The sequence below is a fragment of the Brachyhypopomus gauderio genome, chromosome 21 (genome assembly GCF_052324685.1).
Source record: "Brachyhypopomus gauderio isolate BG-103 chromosome 21, BGAUD_0.2, whole genome shotgun sequence".
Lineage (NCBI taxonomy): Eukaryota > Metazoa > Chordata > Actinopteri > Gymnotiformes > Hypopomidae > Brachyhypopomus > Brachyhypopomus gauderio.
Genome location: NC_135231.1, coordinates 10,951,766 through 10,973,560, shown reverse-complemented (window position 1 = coordinate 10,973,560; position 21,795 = coordinate 10,951,766). Strand labels below are relative to the sequence as shown.

At 47.7% G+C, this 21,795-nt stretch overlaps 2 protein-coding genes across 7 annotated transcripts; both read right to left on the bottom strand.

Annotated features, from left to right (window-relative positions):
• Positions 1–2,677: 2,677 nt before the first annotated feature.
• On the bottom strand, positions 2,678–11,738 carry tfcp2 (transcription factor CP2). Of its 2 annotated transcripts, none has more exons than XM_076983617.1 (16): positions 11,482–11,738; positions 10,489–10,694; positions 9,892–10,043; positions 9,584–9,660; positions 9,357–9,462; positions 8,948–9,054; positions 8,653–8,805; positions 8,430–8,540; positions 8,175–8,263; positions 7,922–8,006; positions 6,791–6,884; positions 6,470–6,560; positions 4,960–5,066; positions 4,690–4,832; positions 4,422–4,473; positions 2,678–4,305 (listed from the first exon to the last, which is right to left on the bottom strand). In XM_076983617.1, the coding sequence occupies exons 2-16, from the start codon at positions 10,608–10,610 to the stop codon at positions 4,268–4,270; spliced, it is 1,527 nt and encodes a 508-aa protein (XP_076839732.1). In that variant the 5' UTR covers positions 10,611–10,694; positions 11,482–11,738; the 3' UTR covers positions 2,678–4,267. The 2 variants fall into 2 exon arrangements, with proteins under 2 accessions (XP_076839732.1, XP_076839733.1); XM_076983618.1 differs by having other exon boundaries at positions 7,922–7,970.
• Positions 11,739–12,556: 818 nt separating this feature from the next.
• Positions 12,557–20,220, bottom strand: pou6f1 (POU class 6 homeobox 1). 5 transcript variants are annotated; one of them, XM_076983612.1, is made up of 12 exons: positions 19,808–20,220; positions 18,695–18,824; positions 18,195–18,239; positions 17,767–17,950; positions 17,533–17,642; positions 17,131–17,356; positions 16,393–16,589; positions 15,896–16,024; positions 15,336–15,587; positions 15,102–15,237; positions 14,696–14,864; positions 12,557–14,522 (listed from the first exon to the last, which is right to left on the bottom strand). In XM_076983612.1, the coding sequence occupies exons 2-12, from the start codon at positions 18,746–18,748 to the stop codon at positions 14,177–14,179; spliced, it is 1,848 nt and encodes a 615-aa protein (XP_076839727.1). In that variant the 5' UTR covers positions 18,749–18,824; positions 19,808–20,220; the 3' UTR covers positions 12,557–14,176. The 5 variants fall into 5 exon arrangements, with proteins under 5 accessions (XP_076839727.1, XP_076839728.1, XP_076839726.1 ...); XM_076983613.1 differs by lacking the exon at positions 18,195–18,239 and having other exon boundaries at positions 19,808–20,216; XM_076983611.1 differs by having other exon boundaries at positions 18,195–18,824; positions 19,808–19,826.
• Positions 20,221–21,795: the final 1,575 nt, after the last annotated feature.

Here is a 21,795-nt window from a genome sequence, read left to right as displayed (position 1 = left end):
GGATCCTTTTATTAAAGGAACGTTTTAAAATAACCACAAATAAAAGGAAACATTTCTCAGTTATTTTGAGCGTCTACTAGCACCTCTAATGCATGGCTTATGCAGCTGATAACAGATCTTTATCCAAAGCCTCTTGTCTCTCTGCAAACCGTATGTGTGTGTGTGTGTGTGTGTGTGTGTATAACATTGTATACAGAACCAAATCTTATTTATCTTGGAATTAAAAAGAGGTATTCCTTAAATCAGAAAATTGAATCAGAAAAGAATTAAACAGACTTTAAACACCAATGAATGTAATTTTCTTCAAGTTAATAGGTAATGGTGACTGCCCGTCCTCATTGAGTGCTTTTGGCAAGTTAGTTAAGGGTCACAATCAAGAAATGCCACAGCCTCATTACCCAGTGGGTAAAATACCTTTCTGACAACTACAGGGGGTGTGGGCAATCACAGTTTGCCAGTGGTTTGGAAGATAAAGGTTATAACATAACACAACCAGAACTGAACACATAGCTGATCAAACAGGTATTTGATCAAACATCACAACAGGTGCGTATGCAAAGAAAAGTCAGTTTGGATGTTCGGTTTGCTCAAGGATTTAAGTCACACATTCAAATGTTTATCTTCATAAGAGAATGAACCCTCTGTCGGAAAGCAGACCAAGTTTGGCTGAGCGTGGTGGACGTTAGGAGTAACATTGGGATGCAAAACGTCCTTAGGGAGGACAGGACAAAACTTCACATAACCGTGATGACATTTGGCATGTTCCTAGTGCCAGTCAATGTCTACCTGTAGGTACTGGTGTTTTCCCTATATAGGATGAAAGTCCTGGATGAATGACATGGATGAACACTCCCAATAATCACCTCTGAAACAATGTCAGCAACAGAAGGGTGATTAAGGTCTGAGGGCTAGTAAAGACTCCCTTCAGAAAAGCCAAATCCACTTGGGAATGCCTTGAATGAGACTGGTGACGAGAACTCCAGTAGAAATCCCAGAAAATACTGAACTCCTTTACTCCTGTCCACAGTAAGCCCTTTAGAGCTAATGACATAACCCAGGTAAGAGGCTGACTGCTTTGTGGATTTACATCTATAGGAAAAGATCAACATGCTATCCATGTGGTTACAAAGCAGCAAAGCACGTCTTAGTACATTATTAATGAAAGATTAATGAAAGGGGCAGTCATGGCCTGGTGGTAGGGAACTGGTCTTGTGACCGGAGGGTCGTGGGTTCGATTCCCAGACCTGAGGCCATGACTGAGGTGCCCTTGAGCAAGGCACCTAACCCCAACTGCTCCCCGGGTGCCGAGCTAGGGCTGCCCACCGCTCTGGGCACGTGTGATCCACAGCCCCCTAGTAATCACTAGTGTGTGTGTGTGTGTGTGTGTGTTCTAACTGCACAGATGGGTAAAAAGCAGAGGACAAATTTCGATTGCGGTGAAAAATCACAATTGACAAACCTAACCCCAGTATTGAAATACTCAATGACAGGACGTGGTAAAAAAAAGTTGACTTCCCCTCGCTCTGATTATCGGACATATTCAGTACATACAACTTGGTTAAATATCTATGTATTTATAGGCTATGTGTATTTGAAACAGATTTCCTTTAGAGTGATTCAAGACGACGTATCCTGCCACTGCAGGGGACTCTGTAGGCCTAACATAGCCCTCTGCTTGTGAGAGTTAATAAGACTCGCATCTTGCAGAAGCAACATCTTCTCCCAGTTCAGCGGAACACTCAAAGCTCCATGGGAGGCTAGAGTCCAGCAGGATACACCTTTACTAGCTATTTTTACCTTTTCAATGGATGAGTATCCCAGTTACTCCAAAATCGATCTCTGTTATAACTCCAGTGATCTCCAGTGGAGTTCAACAGATCAAAGCGTGAGATGGGATTCTGGAGAAACACCATGGTAGGGTGTGAGGGTATCCATCATGGTCGCTCTGCAGCAGTGAGGGTAACACCGTCCACCTGCATTCTTACCGGTTCAGGAAAAGAGCTGGAGGACTAAAGAGTAGCAGAAAGTGGCCGTGATCCAGGTCTGGAGCTGTCCTGACGCCCCTGAAGAAGCTTACCCAGGCAGACAGACATCGATCATACAGTCAAGGGATCTTGAATAACGTGAGAAGGAGAAAAAACTATATAAGGAACTACAACAGACCTGAGGAGTTAGCAAGCTTGAGCGCTGCCTCGGATACTCAATCAGCAACATGGAGATGTTGGTTTGCAGTTACCATCTCAGAGGCCAGACTGAAAGCCAACCTGAGGTTTGACTTGAAGAAATCGAGTCATAGATGTTCTATCAACAGCCAAGACACCGAGGAGCCATGCAATTGGATACATTGTTAAACATTAACTGAGCTTTAATAGTGGCAGTAAAAACTAAAAATGAAAGTGGCCAAGACAGACACCAGTGTCAGTACTGACTAACCAGGTTCAGTACTGACTAACCAGGTTCAGTACTACTCGTTTAAAGATCTGATGTATATTTGACTGCCACAAAGACTTTTTCGTTCCTGTGTTGTTGGGTCTCATGCTGCTATAATTCTTCTGCATTACCACTGAGCCCAAATCTGCCACTTATATTTAATAGGCTATTTTATATTTCCATTTCCATTCCTGACATCAAAACATGCTTGAAGTGTGATTCTACCAAATACCACAGGGAAAGCAGCAACGTTTCTTTGATAAGTCATTTTAATTGTTGCAGTAACAAGAAAAGGAGAAGGGGGTGGGGCCTCACTTACCCCTCCTTTCAGGAGGGTGGTCAACTTCTCAATCTTTGCCCTTACATCTAGCACATCTAGCCAACCATCTCCACCCTCACAAGCAGTTTCAACAAATCTTTAACAGCCCATCTGGAGATGCAACACAGTGGTCATAAGACAAACAAAAAGCATAACAACATTGCAAACGACCAACACAAATCTGTCGGGTTACAGATTTACATGAAACGTGATCATTTTCTTGTCTGCAAACAATAAACAAAAGAAAACATTGTCCCCCCCCCCCCCCCCCCCCCAAAAAAAAAGCTAAAATTGTGACTTATTAAAACTATTCTAAAGACAGCACTTTTTGCGACAATGAGTATATGGGAGAAAAAAAAAGCTAAACAAGGGATTAAGAGCGAATGAGATGTCGAAAGAGACATCGGCTAGCCGCTGCTAGACGTACCGTCTGAGAGGAGCAAACGCCAAACCGTCGTGTGTGTTTGTCGTCATGAAGGATTCCGCATATTCTCCGACCCAAATCGTGCTTCCTCGTCCTCAGAAACGGAGAAACACTTGACTCGAGCGAAAGCAAGACTTTTGTTTTTAGCACGTAGAACGCCCGAGGTACGGAATCGGCTACACAACGGTACCTCGGTTTACACGGAGTGGTAACGCTCTCCTTTCAAACAGGCAAGCTGGTATAGGCATACTACAAAACGCATTCAGAGTGATAACGGAGCGAAAACCTGCTGAGAAAAGGTCTAAAATGACACCATTACATTTTCCAAGTTCATAAAAGTAAATCTGATCAAGAACAATGAAAGCACTTAAGACCCCTGACTGATCTGTAGAAGGGCTCATCACCCCAAAATTAAACTAGCGCCCTCCTAATCATGGAAACCTTGATGGAAGGAAAACTATACGTTTCAATATTGGCTGAGAAAAAGTAGTCAAGAATGCTTCCTAAAAATGCCCCAAAGACACAAGCCTGCTGCGACCTTCAAACAACAGCCCTAGAGGCGACACTTGCAATAGCTACATGTGGGTCCTTATCCGTCTTCAGACTCTCTCTCGTACGCTGGGGCTATCACAGCCTGCGAGGATGCTGGAGTTAATACTTACGCAGTTCTGTAACCCACACGCTTGTATGCATCAGATCAGGCAGCAAAACTAAACACTACACATCAGGCCATTCAGTCTCTTTTTTTTTCTTCCTTTCTTTGTTTTGGCAACAGGCTTTGGCACACCAGAGGTCTCGAGTAATGCGTGGACATCAAAGTAAACACACTCTGAATAAGACATTATAAATGACAAAGCAAGAACTTGTACGGGCCGGGGAGGGTGAGCACGGGCAGAGATACTCTGAGTAGGTTTAAGAAAAGGGCCAGACACGCCCCCCCCGTCTCCTACGGCAACCTTCGTACTCGTTCTAAGCAAAGCAGTCGTGAGCGCGTCCCAGGAAGAGTTGCCGGTGGGGAGTGTGGGCGGGGCGTACTGACGGGGACCAATCGGGGTGGAGAACGGGGGCCAAATCTCTTCCCCCATCTTGTGTTCTCACTTCAGGATGATGTGGTAACCGTCATTCGTTTCCGCTGGCAAAACAGGAGAAGAAGATTTACAATGCAGGCCGGCGCGGACACGTTTAAATGGCGAGGCACGAACTCGGAGCGAACTCAGAGCGAACTCCGCAGGAACCAGACGGCTTTACCTTTCATTGTGTCCAAGACAAAACACACCTCGTCCTGAAAGTTCTGAATCATCTGTGGGAGAGGGAAAAAAAAATAAACCAGGGAGTCGTATCAAATAAAAGTGAACGCAAGTTTCTTTGTGTCACTGTGCTCAATGTTACACAATAATTCACAGCACAAAGGGAAGAAAAGCCAACGGCCTCGCAAGATCGTAATTCATGAAGGTTCTGCACACAGTGGAAGGTCTCGGGTCTTTTGGAGACTCTGAATCAGAGGAAACCCAGTCACCTCATCGCTGACCAGCACGTGGATTCCGGTGGGTCCCTGCTTGAAGATCTGGTTGATCTGGCGTGGAGAAATATTGAAGAGCTGGGCGATCTTCTCCGTCAGCTCCACGGCTGTAAGCTCTTCCAGGTAGATGGCGTGGTACACTGCAGAGATGGAGGAGAGACACAGAGAGGTGGTGACGATCTCTCCTACGCTGTCGCGAGGGGTCTGGCGGAGGAGGGTGGACCAGGCCGGATTAACCCTCCTCGGCTTCCGCGTCCAAACGCGCACCGAAAAAGGTGTTGCTCGCGCCCTCGCCGTTCTCGTGTTTCTGCTGCTGTTCACGCCCATGCGGGGACTCCTGGCACACGTAGATGGTGAGTCTCGGACGAACCACCCTGAGCGAAGAAAACAAAAAAAAAACAAACACAAAAAACACTTTAACGGTCGGCCAAATCACTCATCAGAATGGCTGGAGTGATCACAGTGCAAGAGGCCATGTGACGTACACTGTATTGCCAAAAGTATTCACCTTCCTTGACTCACATATGAGCTAAAGTGACATCCCATTCATAATCCATAGGGTTCAATAGGACATTGGTAAACCCTTTGCAGCTAGAACAGCTTCAACTTTTCTGGGAAGGCTGTCTACAAGGATTAGGAGTGTGTTTATTTGACTATTCTTCCAGTGTATTTGACCAGTATTTGAGGTCACAGTGATGTTGGACGAGAAGGCCTGGCTCTCAGTCTCTGCTCTAATTCATACCAAAGGTGTTCTATTGGGTTGAGGTCAGGACTCTGTGCAGGCCAGTCAAGTTCATCCATACCAGCCTCTGCCATCCATGTCTTTATGGACCTTGCTTTGTGCCCTGCTGCACAGTCATGTTGGAAGAGGAAGGGGCCAGCTCCAAACTGTTCCCACAAAGTTGGGAGCATGGAATTGTCCAAAATGTCTTGGTATGCTGAAGGGACTGGGAGGGAACTAAGGGGCCAAGCCCAGCTCCTGAAAAACAACTCCTCACCATAATCCCCTCCACCAAACTTTACACTTGGCACAATGCAGTCAGACAAGTACCATTCTCCCAGCGACCGCCAAACCCAGACTCGTTCATCAGATTGCCAGATGGAGAAGTGCGATTCATCACTCCAGAGAACACACCTCCACTGCTCTAGAGTCCAGTGGCGGTGTGCTTTACACCACTGCATCTGACGCTTTGTATCGCACTTGGTGATGTATGGCTTGGATGCAGCTGCTCGATCATGGAAACCCATTCCATGAAGCTCTCTGTGCACTGTTCTTGAGCTAATCTGAAGGCCACATGAAGTTTGGGTGTCTGTAGTGATTGACTCTACAGAAAGTTGGCGACCTCTTCACACTATCTGCTTCAGCATCCGCTGACCCTGATCCGTCAGTTTACGTGGCCTAACACTTTGCTGTCATTCCCAAACACTTCTATTTTCTTATCATGCAGCGGACAGTTGACTGTGGGATATTTAGGAGTGAGGAAATTTCACGTCTGGATTTGTTCCACAGGGGGCATCCTATCACAGTTCCACGCAGGAATTCACTGAGCTCCTAAGAGCAACCCATTGTTTCACAAATGTTTGTAAAAACAGTCTGCATGCCTACGTGATTCATTTTATACACCTGTGGCCATGGAAGTGATTGTAACACCTGATTCCAATCATTTGGAGGGGTGAGCGAATACTTTTGGCAATACAGTGTACATCCGACATACAAATCCTCTCTTTCACGCACACATGCTTGGAAACATACAGGCGCGCTGAAGATGACACTCACCTTCCTTTCAGTGCGTTGAAGAGTCTTATGCCATCAGCTGGACCACAAATCTGAATGACATCCTCCCTGGTCAGTTTCAGCAGGTCTGCCCCTGATGACAATCCCAGGAAGAGACCATTCAAACCCACACACTCACACGCCAAGACCCCCCCCCCCCCAAAGATCTAACACCATTACAAAAAGTTTGACCCGAGCTGAACCCCTTGCCTGTGATAATACTGGAGGCAGGAGTTCATATCTACTGGCATGTAACGTCTAATTAGCATGACTTCGTAAGGTTTACGTATGGTGCCACGTGGTTGCTAGGCGCTGTCCCATTACCCGAGAAGTTCGTGAAGACGCGGCAGAACGGAGAAAAACGGTTTCTATGGAGCCACTGCTGTGCATCCTGTGGTGTTGCCGTGGGCAACAGATTCTGTTTGTTCAGGGTAGAGAGAAAGGAGAGAGGCCTTAGTGTGAGGATCATAAGTCATTAGGACTCTTATTTTACCACCAAATAAACCTCCCCTCCATTTTCAGACAGGAAAAAAAAACCACACAGCTCAAATGCTCAGCATGGGGCAAACATTTACTACAAAATAAAAGTCCCTCTAACAGGACTCAAATGCCTTCCTGACTGACTCTTAGCAGTCCGTTCACCAAACCAACGCCCTTCACCGTACACAAGGAGCGACTGTCGGGCGGAAAACCTCCATGTCCGTTTCCATTCGCCATCTTTTACGACACGTCAAACGCGGTACTAAACAGCGAGTGAGTTCGGTGGTTTAGATCATGATTACAAACGGGCACAGATGTTCTTTCTGGAGTCTCGATTAAGAGGAGAACGTGTTACTGCAGAATGGCAAAGCTATTATCATAATGAAATCAAGAAATATCACTCCAGTTGAGCTGATCAGTGTCCAGCGCAAAAAGAAAGATGTGCCCCGTCCATCTGGTTACTAATGACTATAAACAACCGCTGTACATTAGGGCAGGTTTGCACACCAAAATATACTTTAATAGCCGTGGCTGCTAGACGCAGCGTCGGAGCTGTGGGGGTCGCGCTTCACGGCAGCGGGAGAGAACGCTTCACCAGCTCCCACAAACAGGACGGAGACGGGACCATCCGTCCTCAGCAGGCCTACACTGCTGCTGTTACATAACCCGCAGTTCACCACCCAGACCAGGAATTTGTGATTACAGCATCGTAATAAAAAATTTTTTTTTTTTTTTTATCAAACTCTAGCAAGAGCGCGAGTGTGTGTGTATAAGCACGATGTTGTTTACAGAGACATGCCAAAGGATGATGGAACAACATATAGACACATGACGAGCATCATGTCAATAAGACAGAGAAGATCAGTTTAACACTAGAGAGAGAGAGAGAGAGAGAGAGAGAGAGAGAGAGAGAGAGAGAGAGAGAGAGAGAGAGAGAGGGGGGGAAGATTGGACAAGAGAGGAGAGGAGACTTACGTCCGCTACCTGTACCACTGGCTCTGGCTGGTGGTTTGGTGATCCATTGCTAAAAACCAATGGAATCAAATTAGACGTGATGTTTCTAATGACAAGGAAAGAAACAGTGAGGAAACGCATGATGAGGCAGAAAGGCAAAAAGGTTGACTGTTGAATTTGAATCCTCAAATAAGATCTCCCACGGTGCTGACCGCCGGTCTCCTGGGCAGTGCCATGCACCACTGTGGGAGGTGGACTGTGGGAGGTTTCTTACCCTTCCGCAACAGGGAAGCTGTTGTGGGTACTGGCAAAGCCCGGAGATGGGGAGGTGCTGACATACGAAGCTTCAGGCCAAGGTGAACACTACACAGACACAAGACACCAAAAGGGTGGAATGTTTTCACTGGCATCAGCTAATAAGAGGGCGGGGCATCTCCCAGGAGACGATACGATACCACAGAGACGAGGGCGGGGCATCTCCCAGGAGACGACACCGCCGAGCTCGGAGAACCCTCCCCTGCCCACGCACCTCAGTGAGGATGGTGGTCTCGTACGACGGCTGATACTTCTCCTTCTCCTGCGGCGCTCTCTTCTCCATCTTCTCCCTGTCCGTTTTCTGCTTCCTGTCGGCACCTTTGGGCTAGAGGGCAGTCCACACGGTCTAGTCAGCCGACCGAACCCGACCGAAGACGAGGCCGTTCCACCCCCGGCCCACCAGAGCCGGGCTTGAACCTCCAGCGCCGTGGACTCACCTTGAAGACCTTGATCTGGCAGCTGGCGGAGTGCAGGTGCTCCGTGTATTCCGCCGCCTCGTTCTCCTTGAACGTGTCGATCTGGACGCGGAACGGCACGCCCTTCTCGCCGCCGTGCTTGCGCATGGTGAACTCCGTGCTGATGCAGTGGACCTGCGGGCCGAGAGAGCAGCATGAGAACCGAGGGAACCCGCGAGCCGGGCCGGGGCTCCGCACGCGGGGCAGGCGCCGTGGGGGTCCCGAGCGTTTCTGAACCCGCACAAATCCCGCCGGACCCCAGAGAGGGATGGGATACCTGGATGAAGACTGAGGTGCGTTTGGAGGGGTCCCACAGGAACTCCACCGTGTTCAGCTGGGTCGGATTCGCCCTTGGGTCCACAATTCCGACAGACATGGGGATGTCTGCGGAGAATTCACGCCGAAATGGACAATCAGTGTTTTATTTATTTAATGTCATGTTTTATTAATCACATGTTTAAACAGGCACTCAAATTTTGCATTATAAACATTTAAGAGTGTAAATTGCTATAATTATGTATAGCAAATTATATATAATCATGATGCCAAAATTGACACAACTGATATCAAAACTAAATTGCTAGCTTGATTTCTGCAAGTGTTTTTCAACTTGTTTTAATTGTTTGCCGTTATGTTGCTGCTGTGACTCTGGTCCACCCAGCGGGGGAAGGGAGTCGGGTTCTCACCCAGGTCCAGGATCCTGTCGCCGGGCCGGTTCCAGCGCCAGCCCTCCAACTGCTGGTGCTCCGTGTACTGCAGCCGGCGGTCGTGGAACACCACGCGGATGATGCTCTGTGAACACCAACACGGGAGGGTGGGTAAACTCGGAGGTGTGGGTCAGCACGGGTCAGCACCGGATCACCAGCGCCGCAGGGGCATTTATGAGTGATACGGCGTTGAGAAATGCCCTCACCTTCACCATTTTGCCCGTGATCTCTGGCAGTTCACCCATTTTCCGATTGTCCAGCATGCGAATTTCATAGGACTGCCCTAGAAGCAGATTTAAGAACGTAATAAGATTGCAGTTTTATAAAAGCCATACAGCCAATAACAAGAAAAGACAATGTCAGTATAGATGACAGCTCTTTAAGGGGTGGGGAGTATTAAAAACTCTCCTTAATATTGACTACATATATTGGACATGTTTTGTTAGGGCTTTTAAACTAAAGCTTTATGTGTAGAAAATGAACATGTCCTGTGGCGGTGTAGAAGGTTCCGGACCTTGGTTGAGGTAGGTGAGAGTCTCGTCGTGCAGCTTCACGGCAGGTGATGTAGAAGCACACAGAACATACTGGAAGGGAAGGATCTTATTTTCACTGTCTGGGGGCAGGTTGGATTCTTCTTGCTTGAAGATCGGGAGAGCGAGCACATCACTGTAGAGACAGAGGTGGAAGAACCCACAGACACAAATTACTTTTGTATCTGCTGTGAACCTCAATTTAGGTGACCAGTCTCCACAACAGCCATTAATAAATATGATCAGTTTTATATACAGTAGAGAGCTGGAACCAGCAGAAGTGGTGATTAAACTACAGAACAAAGATCATCATTCAAGACATCCCATAATGGTTATTAAAACACCATAATCAGCTTCACTAATAGTCACTAGATTTGTACCAAAGTTCTGCTAGTGATGAATCAGACTACAAACAGCAAACTGAGTTTCTTGAATTACTACAGTGCTCATCACCTTCGATTTCAAAGAACGATTAGCTGATAATAGATAATGTAGATGTTATATTATGATATAATTAAACCACCGATTTTTATAATATTATTATCGCGTGCGCACACACACACACACACACACACACACACCTCATACTGTAGGCGCCCGCTCCAAGCTCCTGCCCAATGCCAGACAGACTTGCGTCGAAGTCCTGGACCAGACCGGACTCGATCACCTCGTCGGCCAGCGGTAACTTCAAGGCCCAGGCCATCGTGTTGGGTCGGTTCCGAGCTCAATTCACCTAGTGACGAAGATCCACCAGAGCTGACTGTTCTTCTCAGGTCTTCAGACACACCTGTCAAAGAGGGTTAAGATTTGGGATTTGACAGCGATTTCTTTCAGTCTCATACACACATTGACAGCTGCAAGACAAGTTTCTAGTGGGCTGAATAAATCCAGCACCGTCGAGGTCCAAACATCCCTGTACCCGTCCTCGGCCGGACACTGCCGGGTGTTTACAAGTTAAACATCAGTTCAAGCTGTGCTGGTGGCCCCACGTTGTCGGGTTTCACCAGTGACACCAGCACCATGTTGTCGGGTCTGACCGGTGATACCAGAACCACGTTGTCGGGTCTCACCAGTGACACCAGCACCATGTTGTCGGGTCTGACCGGTGATACCAGAACCACGTTGTCGGGTCTCACCAGTGACACCAGCACCATGTTGTCGGGTCTGACCGGTGATACCAGCACCACGTTGTTTGGTTTCGTGGTACCAGAACCACGTTGTTGGGTCTCACCGGTGGTACCAGAACCACGTTGTCGGGTCTGACCGGTGGTACCAGCACCACGTTGTTTGGTTTCGTGGTACCAGAACCACATTGTTGGGTCTCACCGGTGGTACCAGAACCACGTTGTCGGGTCTCACCGGTGGTACCAGAACCACGTTGTCGGGTCTCACCGGTGGTACCAGCCCCCACACCCGAACTTCTCCAACTCCCCCCGCCATGTTAACGAAAGCAGTCGGCGGCAGAACTCGGTACAAGTTCCTACAGCCGTGTTAATCTCCCCTTATGTGGTGTAGCGGGGACACACGGCCCGGTTCGCCCGCCCCCCGGCCCGGTCCAGGGCGGCACCACTCACCCCTCACGCCATGACCAGCGCGTCCTGCCCGAACAACAACAACAACTTCCCCCGCTGCTCGGAGTCGAGATCCAAACTCTTTATCCGGCCGTACGAGGCCTTCAAACCGGGCAGCGACGACGAACCGCGACCCGCCGCCCCGAACCGCGTGAGACGGACTCGTGAAAGACACGGTGCGTGTGAATATGTTTACACCAACATGTTTGTTTATCGGCGTTCACCAGACTGCCGTAATATCCGCAGCCGTCTTGCTCGTGTGTGTCGGGGACGGAGGCGCGCGTCTGCCCCCTAGCGGCGTGGCGGTGAACGGCGGAACCGCAGGGGGGCTACCAGGGTCTTGTTTGATGAAAGATCTCGGTCCAGCATCTGTGGAGTGCGCTGGAGAAAGGGGGTTACACCTGCAGGACACATCAGCAGACAAAGGGAGTGAGGTCCTGTAGTGCTGATGTTGGAACTGAGCTGGTTTGGAGACACAAGGGGGACCTGTGCCATATTAATGGAGGTACTTTTCATGTTATGGCTAATCGGGTTGTGTGTAACACCCCGTTGTACAGATCACGTGTAATTTGGTGGCTTTGTTAATCACGCCATGTTGCCTTTGCAGTACTGTGTGTTCTGAAGAAGAATGAAAAAAGCATCTCTTTAAGATGGACCAGAGCGATGATCACACATTCACCCCATTATGGCTTTAAAGCGATTTGAAGCATCTTATTAAAGCATTCTGTGGAACAGGAAACAAATATCACCACTGGGACACAATAACTGTATTCGAGTTAAATGACACTTTATTGAGACAGAATGTCAAGTATTAGATGTTATACACACGAGATTAAACCATTTCCATACAGTTTATTTGAATTTCTCATGTCCATTTAGGTGTTACTCAAATAACAAGTTAATGACAAACATTAATAATGACAAAAGTTTGCAGAGTACCTTTGTTAAAACTTTCAGTATAAATGAAGTTAAATAAAATCATAGCTGGATCAAGTGCATTACTGTCACATAATGGGGGTTTTGTTTTTGGATCTTCAGTTCATGTTTACGGAGAACAGAAAACTAGGCTACAGTTCCCTTCTCAAAACATTACAAAAAAACTTTTTTTTTTTTTTTTTGCTCAGAAAACGATCCAATATATGAGCATTAGGAATTCCTAATGGTATAGCTTCATGTCAAAACACCTACATATGAAACAAGAACACATTAGCACACACTTCAGTCAATATTTTGATTTTCATCCTACGGTAACAATCTGTTGTCTTCTTAACTCTACAAGTTGATGCATTGCCACAAACGAGACTGTGTGGGTAGCTGACCAATTCTGTCCTGCACACAGAAACGTGTTGAGGCTTTAGAAAACACGGCCCTTTTAAAAGGAACATTTATAAAGAAACATTTCTCCATATTATTCATGGACATTTGGGCAAGGATTGGCATGAACAAACATATGAGGAGAGAGCGAGCGAGCGAGCAAGAGAGAGAGAGAGAGAGAGAGAGAGGTAAAACAAGTGTTAAATGTAAAACTCAAACTGACTGGAGTTACTATGGTAATAAAAACCCGAAAGCCCAGCTATCATTTAGTAAGTCATCCTTTCACATGACCAACATGTGAGGAAGAGTCACAATACTCATCATATTTACATTTTTATTCAGCGTGCCTTCTGAGACAGACCTTTGTTATATAAAGAGCTTTTCCTTTAATAGAGACTTGCTTATCAAAGCTAATATTCTGGCAAACATATTTTAAATGAACAGTAATCCATATAAATGTAATTTCATGTTAGCCACTGCAATCTTAAATATTTTTAAATCTTAGTAAATTCTCTATTTAAAACAATAGACATTTAAATGTGCTTAGGTGTACAACTATCTAACTTCGTAAAAGACAGGAAGGCCGAATTAGAATGCAGTGAATTTTGCCACCTAAATCAAAAGTGTACTCTCATATCCAAATACTATGATTGTCCATTACATATTGCTCACACATACTGTAAAAAGACAGGCAGACATTCCTACAGGAGACCAACCACACAAGAGGACTGTGAGAGCTACCAAATCTGTTAAACATGTACAATGGATTAACGTTACATCACCATAAATGTTAAAAATCTGGACATGTAGCTCAAACTCCAGGGTGTACCAATCCACTCCGATTTAGTCTTAGTTCTAGACTGCAAGTCCTAGAAGAAAGCGAGGACCGTTATCAAAAATGTTTGACCACTGCTAAAATAAAAGGGTTTTGCCACCATTCTATTGTTCGTAGATAAAATCCATAATTTTACTAGAAATAGAGGGCTTGTACATTTCACTGCATTGTAGTCATCAATTATAACGAGTATTTGAAAGGGCTCCCAAATACAGCTCAACAATAAATGGAGTTTACAGTCAGAATGTGAGCAGGTGAACGGTTCCTCGATGGTTGTCGATGTTCAAGATGACAGTACCACATGCAGAGTAAGAAAAATGATTACACAAAACTGAGGGGCTTACACCCCGACCACAGACCATTTATGAAATCCCATCGGCTTCGATCGCAGCCCAAGGCCGTCGGACGCGAACACCACCGTAGACCCGGCTCGTAAAACACCAGCCTTGGACGGGTTTAGAGTACAAAACCACCATCTGTCCCCACCATCTGGTGTTTCTGTCCCCACCTGCATCCCACTCCACTGCACACACCACCTCCCGATCGCCCTTACTGGACCTGGAATACGTTGATCTTGCTGGTGTTCTTCAGCGTCTGTCTGCGGTTGCAGAACCAGACCCGCACCACCTCCCTGTCGTAATTCAGCTCCTTGGCGATCTCCGTGATCTCCTGGCCTGTCGGGAGGGCGTTCTTCTCGAAGTAGGTGTTGAGGGACTCGATGGCCTGCGGCGTGAAGCTGGTGCGACGCTTGCGCTTCTTGGACGGCTCCCCACCCACGAACTCCATCAGGTTCTGCTGGCCCTTCTGGTTCCAGAGCTCCGCTTCGGCCAACCATCGCTCCAGCACGGGCTTTAGCTTCTGGGCACTCTTGGGCGTGATGTCGAGCTTCTCGAACCTGCCAGAGGACACAGCGAAGGATAAAAGCATAGATGCTGACCATGTTTAGAAGTGATAAAGGGAGATAGCGCGCAGAGAGAGAGAGAGAGAGAGAGAGAGAGAGAGAGAGAGAGAGAGAGAGAGAGAGAGAGAGAGAGAGAGAGAGAGAGAGAGAGAGAGAGAGAGACTGACCTGCAGATAGCAGACTGGCTGTACGCAGGACCTTCCGTTGCCGTGAGAGCCTGGCCCACTTGTGTTTGGGTCAGTCCCAGGGAGAGTCTTCTGATCTTAAAGTTTTTCGCAAACTCGCGAATCTCTTCCAGGTTAATGCCCTCTTCCTCAGACACACCAGACTGAGGTTCTGAACACAGAAGAGAAGAAAACCTTTAGGGCCACCCCCCCCACCAACACCGGTGGTCTGACTGAAAGCACAGAAACAAGCCAGAAAAATCAACACCCTGCAGCACATATAAACGAGTATGGATGCATTTGCAGACAAGAGATTAACATTAATGATTATCTTGGTAATCTTTCCATTATGTTCAGGTCGCTTCATTCGGAACGATTGTTCTGTTCAGACACAGGTGAGTGTGCGTACTGCTGACGAGCTGTCCCACAGTGGGCATTTCTGCACAGGCGATGGGCACCCCTGCGGACACCGCGGACGACGCCTTCCCCGCACAGGGCTGTGGAGCGATGACCACCGGAGTCTGGGCAACCGTCACCATGGGACCCTGCGCAGCCAATCAGAATGAGCGCATGAATGCAAAGACGCTCAAGCGCAGAAGAGATGGATCCTGCTTTTAGCGTTTCTCGCCGTGGCGTGCCTCACCTGCGTGGCGGCCTTTGTGTGCGAGAGGGGGCCGGCGGTCTTGGGCGGAGCCACGGAGCCGGGGGCGGGCACGGCGGGCAGGGTGGGCGTGGCGGGGCCGTTCCCGATGGCAGCTATGATCTGGCCCTGGGCGTTCAGCAGGAGCTGTGGCGATACGGCCTGCACCTGCAGACCCTGCGTGGGCACGGCGGCCGGCGTGGCCGCTCCGGTCAGGGTCGCGGGGTTCACCAGCAGGGGCAAAGTGCCAATCACCTGAAGACAGAACGCAGCACACGCCGGCTAAGAAGATACCATCACTGCACTGTGTTTGCTTGTTATCACTGTTATTATTGTTGTTTTTATGCTATCTGAAGATGCCAGTTACGTAGTGGGAACAGGGTATACAGATTTAATACACTTCATGGGGAAACAAGTTGTGGCTTCAGTGACAGAGGTTGTTAGCTTAAAATGACAGTCTTTTCTGACTTAGGTCAAGTTATAAAACGTCAAGTTAGGTTTACTGAAAAAAGTTTTCATAATAGGTGTTATTGATATTTTATAATCATCCATTTTCTTTATACCTGTCCTTGTGCGTTGGTGATGATTTGGCTGGCGAGTCCTGCCACACTGGACATGGCGCTAGTGATTATGGGAGTTGTAGTCAGAGAGCTGATGAACTGTGGTTGGGCACCCAGTGATGCTGCACTGATCTGACGGTCAGAGACATCAATTTGCATAAACCAATCGCGAAACAGATTTTAAAAAGGCAACTCATTAGCATTTACAACATTTGGAAGATGTTACTATCCAGAGCAGCGTACATATTCATGAGTATGACCATGTTTGTGCTCCCTGGGAACTGGACCCTTGACCCTGCGGTTACTACCCCTCACACTGCCTACTCTCACGTGATGCGAGACAAAATATATCACAGCATAAAAGCAGGTAGTCTGCTCCAAATAGCTCACAAACTACCTCCATTCTAAGAGAGTATATTAGGATATCAACAAAAAGGAAAAACTATTTAGCGAAGTGGTATAGTCCTGACAGGTGAAGTGACGGAGACACTGGGACTCACGATGGCGGGGTTGATGGTGAGCCCGGCGGTCTGCAGTGAGCTGACGGAGACGTTGGGCTCCGAGGTCTTGTGCACAGCAGTGGGAGCAGCAGTCACAGCAGTCACCTGCGAGGTCCCGCCCGGCACCGCCTGCGTCTGCAAGAGCGTCTGCGCAGGTGCCTGCAACTGGGGCTGGACCGAGTTCAGAACCGTGGCAGCTGTGGAGGAGGGTGGGGTTGGGGACGAGACACAGAGGAGCATGGATCAGCCTCAAGGTTACGTGGATCGGCAGGAGGAACATTTGGGAACGTAGTTTTAGAGATCAGCCGCTAGGAGAAGATCTTCAGGGCTGAGGCAAACCAAAAGCTCCTCTAACCCGTCTTCACACACACACCGAGGACGAGAGTGTGATGCTATTTTAAAACCGGTTTGTGTGGACGTCATGGTCTTCTTCACCGATTCCAGCGTTCACATGAGAACTCTGGATTTGTGTAGGAGCAGATGTTTCCCCCTCTGCTGCTTCTAGACTTCCGTTGCTACATCATCCTCTTATTTTGGTAGCACAGCGTAATGTCTGCAGGAGACGTTGGAGAGATGTTCTTCTGGCTTTTTTTTGGTCCCCACCACTCTTTAAATGTGTACCATCACCAGATATTTAATAATAATTTGAGTAACCAGTTTGTGTTTTGTTTTAAGCCCCAGTGTTGATACACGTGTCAAACACAGCCCATGAGAGGTGTACAGTAATGAGCACAATACCCTGCAGGCCAGCGAATGGCAGTTTGATGAGGCCTCCGGCCGGCCCTGCTGCGGTCAGACCCGGCAGAGTGGCCACGGTGGCGGTGGGGAAGGTGAGCACGGCCAGACCGCCCTGGCCGCCCACAGAACCCGCCATGCTGATGGGGATGAGCAGGGGCTGATTCAGAGAGCCCTGCTGGGCCATCATGCCCGTCATCAGGGTGGCCAAACCGTCCTGGGTCAGAACCTTAAGAGTGCAAAAAAAAACAGACATCGTAGTAAGTCACGGCACATAAACCAGGCGGACAGGCGCACAGAAAATTAAAAATATACTACAAGTGTAGTGATCTGAACTGTAGGGATTTATTAACCAGTTTGTGATAACTGCACTGGCCGGTCGAGGTTGAGCTGGAGGACGTTTACCTGTGGACACGTCTGGACAGTGATGGGCATGGCCGTCTGGGTCTGGGGCAGAGACACGCTGATGGGGGCAGCCATGGTCTGCACAGTGGAGGTTGCAGCCTCCGCAGAAGCTGTGGGGATGAACACCAGAATAGTCGACAACAAAACATAGAATAGAATAGAATAGAATAGAATAGAATAGAATAGAGTAGAATAGAGTTTTGCGATTGTGATGGATCTGTTTTTCTCTCTCACCGGAGATGGCCATGCTGGACGCTACGGGACTGTCCCCAGCAGGACTTCCCGCTGCCTCCAGGGTCAGACCTGCCGCCTCTCCTGCCCCGCCCCCCACCTTCCCATCAGCCCCCGCGGAGGACAAGGCGGCGTCCACTTCCACCTCCAGCACGCGAATGGTCTCGTGGCCGGACATGACAATAACCTGCAGGACAGGCGGGCGCGTAAACGTGCTACAGCACGGACCTGCACGAATTATTCAGACGCCTATAGGCGAAATAAACGCCTTTACTATGTGACAGATGGCCAAACTAAGTAGCCGGTAAGATGGAAACACATTTGCCATCGCCCAGAGTTAAAATACAGCCCAGGATGAGGAAGTAGCTGAGAAGCACAGACAGAGTGAGCGAACATCCGATCTGCTTTGCAGGAGGAGAGAGGATGCGTACCTGGTTGTCTTGAGCAGGGAATGTCAAACTGCAGAAACCTAACAGCTGAAAAAACACTTCTGCAGTCAGACAGTGAATTGCTAAGGAGAACAGAGAGGCCAGGCACATATTAGGACACCACGAACCCACAACACGGACACAAAAGACACAGACATGAGTACAGCGAACCCACACCAAGAGTGTCCGCTCCAAACCAGCGTAAGCAATGCTTGCTGCAACCCCCCACCCTCCCAAACCAACACAAGATTGCTTGTACTTCGCTGTACGACATACTGTACAGGACGTCAACGACGTGAACATGCACATATATGAGCAAGCATGGAGTCCATGAAGCACACCTCCGTGTCAGGGGCTGAACGGCTGTTTGCAGCGACAGACAGCTAATGGGAGTTTGTGTCGGAGCGTGAGGCCGCATTTAAGCCGCGATACGCTGGGCGCACGCGGTCGAAATGCCGCGGAGAGGGTACGGCGCGACGCTCGTTGGGTGTCCCAGGCGCTACCTGCTCATTGACTGTGAGAGGCGCCTCGTTTGCGGGAAGGTCGTCAGGGTCCATCGTTCAGGTTGCTGCCCAAGAGGATCACAAGTTCGGCGTCATGACCGAAGAGAGCAGAACCCGCTCGCGATACCACCTGGGTCAAGACATTTGACAACATTTACAAAGCTGAAGGACAAATACCCATCAGTTCTGAGGGCCACATATGAACCAAGCTGTGGAGACATTCACAGTGACTGTTTCATGTTGTTTTATTTTCTTGTTTTCTCGAGGACTTCAGAGTAAGAGGGAAGCATTCAACATTTAGAAATCTCAGGAACTTTCCAAATTCATTTAACCTATTTCGACTGGGTATGAATTATGCAAATCACACAGGGGTAGTAGCGTGAGGTACTAGCGTGAGGTACTAACGGGGGGAGGTACTAACGTGAGGTACTAACGTTAGGTACTAACGGGGCTTGTTCAAGAAGAATTAGGCAGATATTATCGTCTACAGTCTCCAAGGTGCGTTTGAGTCCTAACTCCCCTCACAGCTGGCCCGGGCGGCTGTTGGCCACACCGTCCATGTAACCCAGCGGCGGTGTATCGTTATAGGGGGACGGGAGGGGCTGTGTGCGCCTCACATTTAGCCTTCCACCATTTCATCCCTGCGATACTGTCTTAAAACAATAGGACATTATGCAAGCACTGCGGAACAACAGTTTCATATAAAGCCGCCTGCGAGGACCGTCCTTATGTGGTTTATATCGGGCCAACTGGCGTTTCACGGGTGACATTAGTGCATATCTGCCCCCCCCCTCGCACGAAATGCCACGTACAGTTCAAAGTGGCGACCCACCCCACCGACCCAAATCCTTGATGTGTCAAAACTTCAGCAGGTGTTGCCGTCTTGCCCACCCCCAACCTGCCCCCCATCAAACTCTCCCACTCGGGCTGACACGCCGCTTCAACACGCCATGCCTTGGGACGGCATTTTATGTATTTCCTTTCTCTTTATCATAAATATATAAATTATGCTAATTAAGACCATTGCATATTAACCAAAAACTCATTTCCTATCATCAGTTCGGCATGCAAAGGGAAACGCCGTTTTCAAATGTAATTATATTCATAACTTACCTGTGAGATTTCCGTAAATGTCTTTATTTCTCCTCCTTCGACGAGCTTTGCCACAGTTTGTTTTAGACATGCATAATTAAAAATTCATCTCACAGCTTGCACACTGCGCTATGGCTGCACACAAAAGAGCCATTTGCATTGATAAGGAGCTTCGGCAGCGCCGTGGACGTCGTTTACTCAATATTTAATAACAGTAGCCCCCTTAACTGTCGCACAGGTGGACCTGGTGAGCCTAATGAACCGAGGAAAACTCTTATCTGCAGAAAAGTGCCCAAAAATTAAGCGAAAATTGCTCTTTTGCACTACGTCATGAACATAATTTATGCAGGCCGAGTCTTGCATTGGAAGAATGTGGCTGCCTCGACATAGCGGAGAACTATGGCTGTCTTAAAGACACAGTGGTCCAGTATCCACACGCCCAACAAACATGAACCTTTCCGCTTTTATTCAACACCTTCAGGACAAAGACCACGTTTTAAAACCACCAAAAACATAATGCACAAAATACCCCCGCAGAGAAATATTTAATGTCCTGCTAATAAGCCTTGTGGGATTTATAATGAATGTTTGACATCTAGTGGCCATCTCTGAAACTGTAAAGCATATTTGTTGTCAGAAAGTGGTTTATCAAGAGAAAACACAGGGCCGTCGACGCTTTGAGGCGTCTCTATGAAGTATTTACATGTTTCCTGGATATGAGATCTGGTTCAGCCTGAATGGGAAACTGTAGTCCTGCAATTTATGGTAAATAGTTTCTGGAGAAGCGTAGGGGAACTCTGAGACTTTTAGGAATCTGAGAACATTGAAAGGGTTAATATGATTTCGGATTGTATATATCTCAATAAATTCAATAAACCTCCCAAATTCAATACATCTGAAAAACACATTTGAATTGCAGTCTTCTCCATTTTCAAGATTACTTACTTTTCTAAGCAACCATTTCTAATAGCAATCAGATCAACAAACCTGAGCATCCTAAATTCATACGCCAGCTATCTCCTTAAATCTGGGGAAGGGAGATATTATGCAGTCTGCGAGGTTCCCTGAGTGTGTTATTTATTACAGACTGTGACCTCTGTGTTCCTGTGTTGATTGTGATAACTGCCCAAGCTACTCAAAACACTGCTTGAGTGTATGCAGCTGGAGTTCTTGTATGTACAGATAGGTGATTTTACCACAAAATCCTTTTGCATACATATTCAAATGGATGCACAGGCCTACAGCAGTTGACACACCTTGTCAGTATTATTCAAATACACACAAGCCACTGAAAAGCAGTAACTCGTGTGCCGCTTCAGTTCTGTGGTCTGTTTCATATACCCTAGTTATAAAACTGAATTTCTGGTCTTGCACAACAGACAGTAATTATGCTATATTTTGTCTCGTGGAATGATAAATTATCCTCAAGGCCATCAAAAATTCAATTTCGTCGTCTGACACAAGTGCACTTTTCATTGTAAAGGTGGTTATGAGAGCTGCAATGTGTCCTACACATGCTAATCTTTTCCTGTGTTGTTGAGCCAGCTGGCAAAAAAACTGCTATTTGCATGAATTAGCAACATATTGCCATGGAGCTCAAAGAGGGCTGGGGATTGGTGAATGCAGACGAATATGTAATTAGCCTCTGATCCACCACCAGGCAGTGCTTAGAGCAAACAAGTCTCGCCTTGAATGACAAATAAGTACACATAAACATACATGTAAATCCCATGTATTTAATGCACCTGTTATTCAGGACACAGCACGCTCCACCTCTAACACTGAAGTCTCACGTGTTGCAGTCATGCAGATCTGAATTTGATTTGTGCCAGGAACAAGAGATCGAATGGTGGTCCAAATTTGGCCCAATGGCTGACAGGTGCAGATGTTTCAGGCCATCAGCATTTTCAGCTGTGCTGGTTTCCTGGCGCTCTGGTATAATCTTGCGTACGGTGCAACATATGGCCTCGCCATTTTACAACCCAACCCCAGTGCTGCAACAGAGTTCA

Excerpts from the sequence above, each read along its gene's own strand:
- tfcp2 (XM_076983617.1), bottom strand. The coding sequence starts at position 10,610 with ATGGCCTGGGCCTTGAAGTTACCGCTGGCCGACGAGGTGATCGAGTCC. Across the intron at positions 9,661-9,891 it reads TCTCACCTACCTCAACCAAG|GGCAGTCCTATGAAATTCGC; the intron begins GTCCGGAACCTT and ends ATCTGCTTCTAG. Across the intron at positions 9,463-9,583 it reads TCACGGGCAAAATGGTGAAG|AGCATCATCCGCGTGGTGTT; the intron begins GTGAGGGCATTT and ends TGGTGTTCACAG.
- pou6f1 (XM_076983611.1), bottom strand. The coding sequence starts at position 18,500 with ATGTGCATGTTCACGTCGTTGACGTCCTGTACAGTATGTCGTACAGCG. Across the intron at positions 16,025-16,392 it reads TCACCATCAACCCCGCCATC|ATCAGTGCAGCATCACTGGG; the intron begins GTGAGTCCCAGT and ends TCTGACCGTCAG. Across the intron at positions 14,865-15,101 it reads TGTGGGACAGCTCGTCAGCA|AACCTCAGTCTGGTGTGTCT; the intron begins GTACGCACACTC and ends TTCTGTGTTCAG.